This window comes from Geotrypetes seraphini, chromosome 4 (assembly GCF_902459505.1).
Source record: "Geotrypetes seraphini chromosome 4, aGeoSer1.1, whole genome shotgun sequence".
NCBI classification, from domain to species: Eukaryota; Metazoa; Chordata; class Amphibia; order Gymnophiona; family Dermophiidae; genus Geotrypetes; species Geotrypetes seraphini.
The window spans coordinates 41,058,912-41,071,878 of NC_047087.1; the positions used below are offsets into that span (position 1 = coordinate 41,058,912).

Sequence of the window (12,967 nt, forward strand, 5' to 3'; positions counted from 1 at the left end):
TCTGACACCCCTGACCATGCATGCGCACACGTCTTCCCACCTGCCTCTGTCATTTACATTTTACATTTATTTATATTTGTTAATACTCCAAATTCTGTACTGGACAGGTCAAAGTGGTTTACATTCTGACAGAGATTCGACAGGGTAAGAAAATAACGCCAATATGTAGGTAGGAAAGTAGCATATCACTCATTCAACATGTAAAAGTCAAGTAGAAGACAAGAGATTTGGAGGACAGCCTAAAAAGGGATTCTATCCGATAGGAAATGGATGCTATGTAACGTAGAAAATCATTTGCTCAGCACATAAAGTGGGGTGATAGTCAAGAGTCATGTGGGACCAGCAGTTAACTTCTAAAAGCTCAGAGAATGCAACTCCTATGGGAGGTGAGCAAGTACATGGTAATGTGTTCTGCTATCTTCAGAGAACATCTGCTACAGGTGAGAAGCTTTGCTTTATCCGAGGACAAACAGTACATCAGTATCACCATATATGGGAATCCTTAGCCACCAGGCTAACGAAAAACAATAATGGTCAACAGAGATTTCCAAATGGCAAGACCAATCAGAACCAAACTGAATTATGAATAAAACTTTGTGAAGGTGCAGCCTGGAAATGAACAGAATGGGCCAAGGAAGATGGAGCTGAATTTCTACAGGACTCTCTGCCCAAACCAGCTGTTGCATCGGGTTTCCTTTTTAAGGCAGTAGTGTGCTGCGAATGTGTGGACTGAAAATCATATTACACCTCTGCAAAACGCATCAATGGAGGCTGACCTCATAGGCTACCGACACAGCTATGGCTCCAGCATGACCATCCAGAGATAGCTTAGCCTAAGCATATATAAAGGAAATACAATCTGTCAACTAAAAAGATAAGGTGTGTTTTACCAAAGGTTGTCCCCCATCTCATTTGGATCCAAAGAAACAAAAAGTTGTGTGAACTGTCTATGGGGCTTCAGTCTGCTGCAGACAGAAGATTAAAACATTCTTGCAGTCCAAGGTGTGCATTGCATTTTCACCAGGATAGGCATGGGGTTTGGGGAAGAATGTTAGTAGAACAACTGACTGGCTAAGATGAAATTCTGAAGCTATCTTAGGAAGGAAGGTAGAGTAGTTCTCTACATTGTTATGATGAAATCTGGTTTAAGGTGATCAGCTACTAAGGTCTGAAGCTAAAGACTCAGCACACTGAAGAGACTTGTGACCAAAAACAAAATCTTTCAGGTCAAGATTAAGTGGCAAATGTCAAACAGCCCAATAGTAGCTTTCATCAATTGGGTGAGGATGACAGTGAGGTTCCATGACACTATTAAGAGGTTTGAGGTGGAGATTTATCAAAAGAAAACCTCTAAAAAAAACTCATTGATCACCTCCAGATAATGCAATAGGACTCTCCTGATGTCCAAAACCTTGTCTTTCTTTCTGGACCCCGTGGGGTGAAATGCTATTAACTTAATCTCTTAGTTGATATGAAATGCTGAAACAACCTTCAGTAGGAAGAAGGGAACCATATACAAGGTCACTCCTGTTTTTGTGACCCAGGACCTGCAATTCTGAGACTCTCCTTGCAGAAGTAATTGATTGTGTTTCTTCTTATTTTCTTCATTTGGATCCTTTTTCCATTCTTTAAAGGATGTTCATTTGGCTCTAATAGTCTCTTTCCCTCGACCTTTTAACCATATATGAATAATTACCAGTGTTTTCACATAAACTCACGTCGCTGCCGGTGGCTACCTTGCTCTTTACCCAGCAGTGACGTGAGCTTATGTGAAAACACCGGTAATTATTCATATATTAATTGGCTTTCTATCTTTCTTTCGCTAGGAAGAAGTTTTACTCATTTAATATATCCAGCAAGTAGGGGTTCTCTGAGGAAGCCACTGGCGAAACGCATCAGTACCCGCTGGAGTGAGACAACTTCCTAACCACCCATTTAAGCTAAGTTGAGCTCTTTCATGAATTAAATTAACTAAGAGTTGAATTTATCACCAATTATAGTTTTGTACTACAAGCGCACAGTTTAAGATGTTTTGAAAACACAGAATTTATCTTTCTACCAATAAAGATGGTGCAATGACAGAGCACTGAAAACACTTATAGATGCGTGTCCCCGATTTATGACTTCATTACCAACTCAAGGTTCTGAGCGCCATCCTGGTTTGAAAGTTTCATACATACTCACAGTCCCTTTGTTTTTGATATTAAAAGTTTTAACCACACTTCGATTTACCAACAGCACAGCCTCGGGGCCACATCGAAGCAGGCAGGCCTAGCAAAGGCCCCGAGGCTGCCTGATGGAACCGCATCTAAACTAATGCTAATGGCAGCTGTGTGGCGAAGTTAAAAGCACACTGAGCTGCCGCTGCTGGTCCAGGGGTGGGGAGAAAAGATAAGGAAGACAGGAGTCCCAGCATATGTGATGGCAGCAGAAGGCAGGAGTCCCGGCATATGTGACGGTAGCAGGAAGTGGGTGGGCGGAGAGTACAAGTACATCCTGGCGTGGGCCGCAGTGAGAGCTGTATCAAGCCGCATGCAGCCAGCAGGCTGTATGTTGTGCAGGGCTGGCTTACTGGAATGGGGCAGTGACAGGGACAAAACTAGCGGGGACGGGATGGGGAAATTGAGTTCCTGTGGGGACGGGGACAAATTTGTCTCCTTGTCATTCTCTAATCCTAAGGAACCTCAAGTCTTCCTAACAGGTCCTCTACTGATCTAGCAGGATTCAAGAAAGGAAATTAACAAGTACAAATTTCACCTTCCTTATAATCCCACTTGACCAGTCCAAACAGAAGGGAATATCTGAGCTTCAAGATCCCAGATGGGTGCAAAATAAGCCATCTTTAAGAATCATCTTTCCCAAAGACACTAGCCTCCCTACCATGAACATCTATCCCCTATATTACTTGTCAAAAGTGCAAGATTAATCATGCGTATTCAAGAAGTGACAGCCTTGGGCTCTACCCAGGACACCACCTGCATTCTTAGAGTGAGCCTCCCCACCCCTTGACCAAAGCACCACCTTCCCACCTGTAGGCCCCTCTCCAGACCTACCTTAAAAGCCCTGGTTCTTTACTGGCTTAGTGAGGGCAAGAACTATCCCCAGGTGCTCCTGCCCATATTGGTTCCAAACTCAAAATATCTACCATGAACTCTGGTGACATTTTACACTTGAGTAGGGGAAGAAGGAAGATGTTTGTGTGTGTGGGGGGGGGGGGGGGGGAGGAGACTGGATCACCAGACCACCATGCCTTTTAGAGGGAAGAAGGGTCTGGTCAGAAGGGAGGGAAGGGGGGGTCTGGTCAGAAGGGAGGGATGGGGCTGATGGTCAAACTATAGGTCAGGAGGAGGTGGGGAGACCATTTGACCACTAAGATGCCTTTTTTTTTTTTTAATTAGAGGAAGCAGTCCATGGGACAGGGTGATTGGAGGGAGAGAAGGAGTGCCACTAAACACCTCTCCTCTCAATCAACCCTTCTAATGCTGTCCCAAACCTGATGAAAAAAGTTTCCCATGCTAAATGTGCATGAGAATTTTATTTTTTTAAAGCATGGCTGTGAAGTAGATAATGACCACATTAACGATGCCATTTGAGCATTCGGTGCACAATCCTGGTGTAACCCTCGTATTAAAGCTGGTGATAGCTCTGAGCATCAGCCCCATAGTTATTAATTATATATTGAAACGTTAGCACGACAGTTATACTAATTTTTAGGAATTAATATTTCTTTTCTGATGTCTAAAACTGCAACATTAATGTTTGAAGTTTCTCACCAAGAGTAAATAATATAAAAAATTATATGATTTCTTTGAATATAAACAATCAACATTTTGTAATTTCCAAATTTTCCTCATCTGTCTTGTATAGCCATTCTGGAAGGCAACTGTTTGCAACTGATGACTGCTCTCTCGATTGTTCCCCTCAACCCTGAAGAAAATTTCTGTTTGAAACATGCATGTCGGGAGAGTGGCATTGATGAAATTTGAGAGTTTATCTCAAAGTTAAGTAGCTATGGGCACTATTAAGACAATGAATTAAAATGAATTGAATTGAAATATAAATGAAATTTAAATGAAATAGACAATGAACCTTTGAAGCTAAGAGCTGGTTTTAAAACACGTTAGAAATAAAAAAGTAGACTGATGAAGACTTGTTGCAGCTAGTAATAAATTCATGTCTAGCTACATTCTGAAGGTCCACACAAATATAACAATATACATAAAGAATTAGCCTCTTATCTGAGAATGAACGGGCATCCTATAGCTTTACATTAAAATTTGATATAATAAGATTTCTGGAACTACAATTAGTGCTATTTATATGTGGTGAAATCGATAAGCACTAAATTTTTGGCATTAATCCTTTACCAGAAAGCATCTATAAAAAGCACTGATTATGGATAAACTATTGACTTAGAATAGATTAATGTATCAATTTGCACAGTATGTTTAAGATAAAATGCATTAGCCTGGTTGACATAAGTTAAAATGTCCCTCTGCAATGACATATCAGTATTTACAATAAAATAAATACTAATTATGACTCACCCCATTTCTACTGGGCACTTTTTTGTGTGCTGCTGATGCCAATTGCAAATAAGTAAGAACAGGGGGAATATATATTATTGGATCCTTCCCATGTGGCGAAATGACAACAGAATCATAGCCTTGAGCCACTGATGGCCAGCAGTATGCTTCTGTGAGACTAGGACCCAAAATCTTATTCTGGATAAGTTCCTGCAAAAACATAAATATGACAAATTCAAATTAACAAGCTTCCTTTCATTTTTCTTTTAACAAATAAAGAAGTCTTGCTGTAAATAAAAATTGGTTCACAATGGAAGATTAGGTTCTTACCTTGCTAATCTTCTTTCAGATAAAAGACATAGGATTCAGTACCATAGCTGTTGCTTCCCATTAGTCATGAATCTGCAGAAGGATGTCACTCAAAACGCTGAACACTTCCCCCTCTCCAGTGGAGAATAGCTCCTTCTTCAGTTAATACCAAAGCAATCGAACTCCACTGAAACAGAAAAAAGAGAGGAGGGGGCATGGAGAACTTCCCCAGCAACAAGCTATATTCTGGTCTGCTCTTTAACTTTTGTGAAAAGAACAATGATTAACAACAATTAATCAACACTGAAGAACAAATTAAGCACGAGTAGCTAGGAACCAACCTGCTAAGTGAAACTAGCAGGAGCAATAAAACCCCTCCAAAGAAGAAAGGGAAGAGGAACCCTCATGTTCCTGTAGTTTTGTCTCTGCTAAATCTTAGTAACAGGAGAAGAGGTTCCAAGACAGATATCAGCAATGTTCAAGACAGAAATCAGGCAAATCAAAGGTCTGCACAGGGTGGGCCATACATAATCTTATGTCTTATATCAGAAAGAAGATTAGCAAGGTAAGAATGTAATCTTCCGTTCTTTAGCAAAGACATAGGATTCTAATGTACCAAAGCAGTGCCAGATGTCTAGGGAGGGACAGATGAGCCTGCATAAAGTACTGAGGATTGGCATCCTCTCGAACCACTACATCCACTCTGAAGAACCTCGTACAGGTGTGGAGAGAAGACCATGTAGCTGACTTACACATTTTGTCAGGCAAAACAATCACACTTCTAGTCAAATGTTCTGCGATTGAGATAGGGGGCTGTTTACTGCAGGCATGTAGGAGGATGAAATCGCCCTGTGAATCCATCCTGCAATCGAAGCCTTGGAAGCTGGCTTGCCACGTCTTGATTTGACTGGTCAGCACGAGGTGGTCGGATACCTGGGAATCATTAGTCCTCTTCCAAGTAGTGAAGTAGGATTCTACGCACATCCAGACTTCACAAAATCTATCCTGTTTTATCAAACCCATAGGGTGAAAGGCAGATAAAAGTATCTCCTGATTGATATGGAAGGCAGAAACCACTTCCAGTAGAAAGGAAGGTACTATCCACAGAGAAACACTAGACTCCATAAACATGAGGAAGGGTTCTCTACAGAAGAGGGCCTGCAACTCAGAAATCTGCTTCATCGAGACTATGGCAACCAAAAACAGTCTTGACCATGAGATCCAAGAGAGATAGGGGCTCATATGGAACCTGAGACCCTTCAGAACAATGTTAAGATCCCAAGACAGAAACAGTCTATGTAGAGGGGAAACATAATCTGAGCGCCTTCATCAAAAACCAAATGACGTCTAGGTGCGACGACAGCAACTGCATACCTCTTTGAGCTGTAAAGTACGATAGGCTGGCTATTTGTACCTTGAGGGACGAAACTGCTAGGCCCTTTTCTAGTCCGACTTGCAGGAAAGCTAGAATTACCAAGATTGGAGCCCTCTCAGGCTCAACCTGTTTCCATTCTCTCCAACAAATAGACAGTCTCCTGCCAATATGAGGGGGGAGGAGGGGTGACCATCGACCTGGTGTCATTGTGGCTTTTTGTTGGCTGAACCACTGCATGAACCTGGGGGTTGCTGGCACCTGTAATTGTGAAATCGCTGTCTGGATCCCTGGAAGGGTCTCTGGAAAGAGTAACTGGAGGAAAACTGGTAGGATCTCCTAGAGGTACAAGAACTGCCTCTGCTTCCCCCCTGGCGGAAATGACCCCTGCAGTCCAGCAGGGATTTGAGATGGCAATCCACCATGTTAGTCATAAGGTCATCTAAACCTTTGTCAAAAAGCATCTGCCCTTTAAAGGGTAATTTGCTGAGAGTGGCCTTGGAAGTTGAGTAGCCAGCCCACCATCTGATCCAGAGCATTCAGCGGGCAGAAATGGAAGTAAGCTTAAACCTTGCTCGTGACTCTGATGTCATAGAGAGCATCAGCCACATAATCCACTACCTCCATAATCATGTGGGGACAGGTGTCCTTCAGCTCCGAATAACTAGTCTGCAATTTGGTATGACAGGCTCGTGTCACAAAAGGAGGCAAGTGCTATAGCTTTGATACCCAAAGCCAGCGCTTCAAACTGTCTTAAGGACCACAACCATCTTACAGCCCTGTGGATCCTTCAGCATAGGAAGGAGGTGTGCTTAGCCACTTGTGCTACTGCGGAATCCACTATCTGTTGCGAAAACAGCTGTTGGAAGTCCAGAGACATAACTTTGGCCACCTTTTGAGAGCCTTCAGGCAACTCCCATTGATCAGTGACTAAGGAGGTGATGTCCAGATGAGCAGGAAAAAAGGTGGTCTGTGCATTAGTACCGCTCGTAGAGGGCTGCTGGGGATTGAGCTTCTAAGTAGAGAGGGTGCCTGAAATGACATGTGAAACAGAAGCTGAATTGAAGAGATGGCACACTGAGGGATCATTGTCGTGATCCAGTCACCCCCTGCCCCCGAAAGGGACCTCAAATCATCCACAGACACAGTAGAGCCTTGTGATAAAGGTATGGAAAGAGACATCATTCCTCCCTGTTCTGCTCCAAGGGTCACTGACACTAGGAACCGGTGTGGTACGAGGTGGAGACACCTGCTTGGGACATGAATCCCCTGAGGCAGAGCTGGCGTGCTCACAGGGAGTGCAGTACTTCCTGGGTCCATTAAATAGGCATTTCACAAAAGACTGACAAAATCAGAAAAGCATTGCAGCAGTGGTCCTAAGGACTCCTGCAAGACCCCAGACTGGAGAATTAAGGCCCCCTCATTTGGTGTGGTCTCTGAATGGATTTCTTCCCCGCAGACTGGGTTTTCTGGGCTTTCTGGGGTTCTAGCATCCTGGAGGACTGAAGAGAGGCTGAGCCCAAAGCTCCTGCCCCTTCCTTCCATACCCTCCTAAGCACGTGGAACATGGCCGCTCCTCAGTCGGTAAATCTACTTAAAAAATATAAGAATTAGGGCTAGACTAGCCTGGGGCATCCATTGCAGATGATCCCTAGGCAAAACAAGGGGTTTTGTGGTAGAAAAAAGCAGTTTGGAAAAAAAAAAAAATCACTAAATATCCAAGATGGCCATTGCCAGAAAATTTATCCCAAAAACAGCCCATGGGAGCTTAACTAAAAAATGTTCAAAAAGGGGCTTTGGAGGTGGGGATCTAACTAAACCCAGAAATCTGCACTTTTCTTTTTTCTTATTTTTATGTTCGGTATTTTACTCTTCTCCAGTTGTGGACATACACTCTGTCCGAGGCAGTAAGCAGGCAAATTCTAACTGACAAATTGGGGCATCAGGACTTTTTTTTCTAGACAAATCTTACCAGAAAGAAGATTAGAGGTAGAACCTAATCTTCCATTCTGGTACAATGTGTCTAGCAATCCTGACTATAGGTAACATACCTAAGCAGACTTCTAAGTGTAGGGCAGGACAAAAAGTTGTATCCTCTTGTATTGCCACTTCCACTCTATAAAACTTTGTAAATGTATGGAGAGTGGACCACATAGCTGCCCTACAAATCTCCTTGGGAGGGATTGCCTAAGACTCCGCCCATGAAGAAGCCACACCTCTAGAAGAGTGTGCCCTCAAGAAAATTAGCAGGTGTTTCCCCCAGCCAATGTAAGCCAACAAGATCACCTTACAAATCCATCTGGAAATGGTTGCCTTAGATGCTGGCTTACCCAGCCTAGCAGCATTGGTGAGTATAAAATGATGATCTGAGACAAAATTCATTCATTACTTTGAGATAGCGGAGAAGAACTCTCCACACATCTAGCCTGCCCCTATTTTGGTGTCATTGTACTTTCTTGAAGGTTGTGAAAGGATGAGAGCCAGAGGTTGCTGTCTACTATCCCCACTGAACCTCTGCTATGATTCCTAAAAGGACATCTGTATAGCTTGGCCTTGTGCATAAAAACAGAATCTTCAAGAGTCTTGAAAATTCCCATATCCCATACCCTAAGTCATCCAGGGTCTGCTGTCTGGCAAGGCCTTAGGGCGATGGTCTGTACCATTAGCCATCAGGACCATCCAGAACCTTGCCATATAGCATCTGTCCTTCAAAAGGGAAGCCTGTTCATAATGGCTTTAGAGGCTGAATCTCCTGACCACTGTCTGATCCACAGCATCTGCCAGACGAAGATAGCATAAGCTGACACTTTGCTCATACAAGGGGCTGTTGAAAAGTTGGGACAGTCTCCATCGAGAGCTTTACACTTAATTTAGTGATTTTCCACTTTTTCCATCAGAAAAATACAGAACGAAAAAAATTAAACAAAAAAATATCGCTGGACTAAGTGTATAGTCCTCAATGGAGATTACCCCAACTTTGTTGGTTATGCTGAGAACTTTTCAGCTGCCCTCATAACTCTTATATCATCATACAGCACTTCCGCTATATAATCCACTTCAGATAGGAAAATTAGTCATCCTCTAAGGCAGGGACTTCTTGACCGCTGCTCTCATGCCAAAGAACCTGCATCCTGACACAATATTAGCATGGAATTGGACTTTCCATCTTCTTAATTTATGTCAGACTTAACCTCCTGGTCCAACTCTGTGTCTCATCTGATCAGGGTGCACGCTGAAGGGAGATTCCCTGTGCCACCGCCTCCGTCGCATTGAACGCAGATACTAAGAGCCCTTGGCAGTTTAAATAAGCATTCTACATAAAGCTCACAAAATCCATGATGAAGCCTTGTACTGGGGGTTTGAGGACCATGGCAGGGACCCCCTGCATCTGCACTTGGACAATGCACCTTTGGAGGGCTCTGGAAAGGGTCTCTTCCCTTGGCAACATGTATCCTGCAGATACTCAGCCCTAGAGGAGGCTGAGACCACGACTCCTGTCTCTCCCCTGCATGCTCTATCACACGCGGGACATGTATACTCCTTCATTATAGAAACATAGAATATGACAGCAGAAAAGGGCTGTAGCCCATCAAGTCTGCCCACGCTAATGACCCACCCCCAGACTTCACCCGGCTAGAGATCCCACATACATATCCCATTTCTTTTTGAAATCGAGCACGCTGCTGGCGTTAATCATCTGCAATGGAAGTTCATTCCAATGATCGACTACCCTTTCGGTGAAGAAATACTTCCTGGTGTCGCCATGAAATTGCCCACCTTTGATTTTCAGTGGATGACCTCTTGTGGTTGAAGGTCCTTTAAGAAAGAAGATATCATCTTCCACCTCGATGCGGCCCGTGATATATTTAAAAGTCTCAATCATGTCCCCCCTCTCTCTACGTTCCTCGAGCGAGTATAGTTGCAGTTTATTCAGTTTTTCCTCATATGGGAGGTTCTTGAGTCCCGAGACCATCCTGGTGGTAATTCACTGAACCGACTCGATTCTCCGCACATCTTTTTGATAATGTGGTCTCCAGAATTGAACACAATATTCAAGATGAGGTCTCACCATGGATCTGTACAGGGGCATTATGACTTCGGGCCTCCGGCTGACGAAACCTCTACGGATGCATTCCACCATTTGTCTAGCCTTGGATGCAGCTTTCTCCACCTGCTTGGCAGTTTTCATGTCTGCACTAATGATTACTCCCAAATCACGTTCTGCCCTAGTCCTAGCTAAGGTCTCACCATTCAGAGTGTAAGTTCTGCATGGGTTTTTGCTGCCAAGGTGCATGACCTTACATTTTTTGGCATTAAAGCCCAGCTGCCAAGTCGAGGACCAATGTTCCAATAAGAGCAGGTCCTGCTCCATACTGTCGGGTAAGGTGCTGTTATCTACTATGTTGCATAGTTTGGCGTCGTCGGCGAATAGTGTTATTTTACCTTGAAGTCCTTGAATCAGGTCTCTTATGTATATTTTGAAAAGGATCGGTCCCAAGACCGATCCTTGTGGCACTCCACTGGTCACCTCCGATGTATTGGAGGGGGTACCGTTAACCACCACCCTCTGGATTCTACCGCTTAACCAGTCATTGACCCATGTCGTCAATATCACTCCCAATCCCATCAAAGTCATCTTGCTCAACAATCTGCGGTGCGGGACGCTATCAAAAGCTTTGCTGAAGTCCAAGTACACGACGTCTAGAGACTTCCCCATATCCAGTTTCCTTGTAACCCAGTCAAAGAAGCTGATCAGATTAGATTGACAGGACCTTCCCTTTGTGAATCCATGCTGCTGGGGATCCTGTAAATTCTCCTCGGTCAGGATCGTATCTAATTCTTGTTTAATAAGTCTTTCCATGAGTTTGCTCACTATTGAGGTGAGACTGACCGGTCTGTAATTCGCAGCCTCCGTTCTGCAACCTTTTTTGTGCAATGGAATGACGTTAGCTGTTTTCCAGTCCATGGGGACTTTTCCGGTACTTAGGGAAAGATTGAACAGCACGGATAGCGGTTCCGCCAGGACATCACACAACTCCCTAAGAATCCTGGGGTGTAGATTATCCGGTCCCATGGCTTTGTTCACCTTGAGTTTTGATAGTTCACCATGGACGCTGCTGGGTGTAAACTTGAAGTTTTGAAACGGGTCTTCCGAGGTTTGCCTTGCCTGCAGTTGTGGACCGGTCCCCGGCGCCTCACAAGTAAAGACTGAGCAAAAGTATTCATTTAGTAGTTTGGCTTTATCAGAATCCGTTTCTGCATAGGTCCCGTCTGTTTTCCTGAGACGTACTATCCCATCTGTGTTTCGTTTCCTGTCGCTAATGTATCTGAAGAAGGATTTATCCCCTTTTTTAATGTTTTTTCGCTAGTTGTTCTTCTGTTTGAATCTTGGCCTCTCTGACTGCCGCTTTGACTGCTTTAGACCTGGTCAGATAGTCTTCTTTTGTCACCCTGTTTCCTGTATGCTTGTAGGAAATAAAAGCTCTTTTTTTTCCTTGACAAGATCCGAGATCTCTGCAGAGAACCACTGGGGCTTGTTCTTTCTCCGTCGTTTTGCTTACTGTTTTTATATAGCGGTTTGTTGCCTCATGCAAGGTGCATTTCAGGATTGACCACATAGCCTCTACATTATTGGTTTCAGCTTGGTTTTGTAGCGCCTGATGGACGAAGTCTCCCATGCATTTAAAGTCAGTGCCCAAAAGTCGAGGACCTTTGTTGCTGTGTTTGATCTAGTGAAGCCTATTTTGATGTTGAACCATACCATGTTGTGGTCGCTGGAGGCTAGTGTATCGCCTACCGAAACTTCTGAAACGCTTTCTCCGTTGGTGAGTATCAGGTCCAGTGTCACCTGATCTCTGGTGGGCTCCAGCACCATTTGTTTGAGTCGCGCCCCTTTTATGGAGGTTAAAAGCCTTCTGCTGCCGCTGGTAGTAGCGGAAAGTGTCTTCCAATCAGCATCGGGCATATTGAAGTCCCCTAGCAGAACCGTGTCCCCGCGTAAAGTGATGTTCTCAATGTCTTTGATTAGTTCCATATCCCTGTCTTCCTGCTGTTTTGGGGGTCTGTATACTACACCCAGATACAAGCATTTTTCGTTTCCTCTGGCCAGGTTCACCCAGAGTGATTCCCCGGTGTAGTTGACATCTGTGATTCTGGTGACTTTGATGTTATCTCTAGTGTATAGTGCTACCCCCACCCCCTATCCTTCCCTCTCTGTCCCGACGAAGTAAGTTGTATCCTGGTATAGCCATGTCCCACCCATGTGAGTCTGTGAACCAAGTCTCAGATATCGCTATTACATCGAGGTCGGCGTTCGTTATCTCTGTCTCTAATTCTAGAATTTTATTGCCTAAGCTGTGTGCATTAACATACATAGCCCTCCATACTTTATGTTTGCTAAGACCCTGTGTAGAATTTCCCGCCTGAGTTTGAGTGGCTTTTGTATGATTGTTTTTACTGTGTGAACTTACCTCGGTTTCAGAAATGGAGTGTCGATTCACCTCTCCTGGAAAATTACTTACTACGCTAGTACATGAGTGGGTACCCTCCCCCAACTTACCTAGTTTAAAGCCCTTCGGAGGAGGTGGGCTAGTCGATGTCCGAAGAAGTTCTTGCCTCTCCTTGTCAGGTGGAGTCCATCTGGTCCCTGCAGTCCTTTTAGTGCCTCTCCATGGTCCAGGAAGCCGAAGTTCAAGTCCCTGCACCATTCATGTAGCCACTCGTTCGTCCTCTGCATACGCTCCTCCCTGGATCTTCCCTT

The 12,967-nt window shown here is 44.1% G+C and overlaps 1 protein-coding gene across 7 annotated transcripts in view; it reads right to left on the reverse strand.

Annotated features, from left to right (window-relative positions):
- TDRD12 (tudor domain containing 12) overlaps positions 1 to 12,967 on the reverse strand; it is a 231,110-nt gene that overhangs the window by 129,098 nt on the left and 89,045 nt on the right. For all 7 annotated transcript variants that reach the window (XM_033940266.1, XM_033940270.1, XM_033940268.1 and 4 more), the window contains one exon: positions 4,548 to 4,736. In XM_033940266.1, coding sequence (XP_033796157.1) covers positions 4,548 to 4,736 — 189 coding nt within the window. The remainder of the gene's footprint in view (positions 1 to 4,547; positions 4,737 to 12,967) is intronic.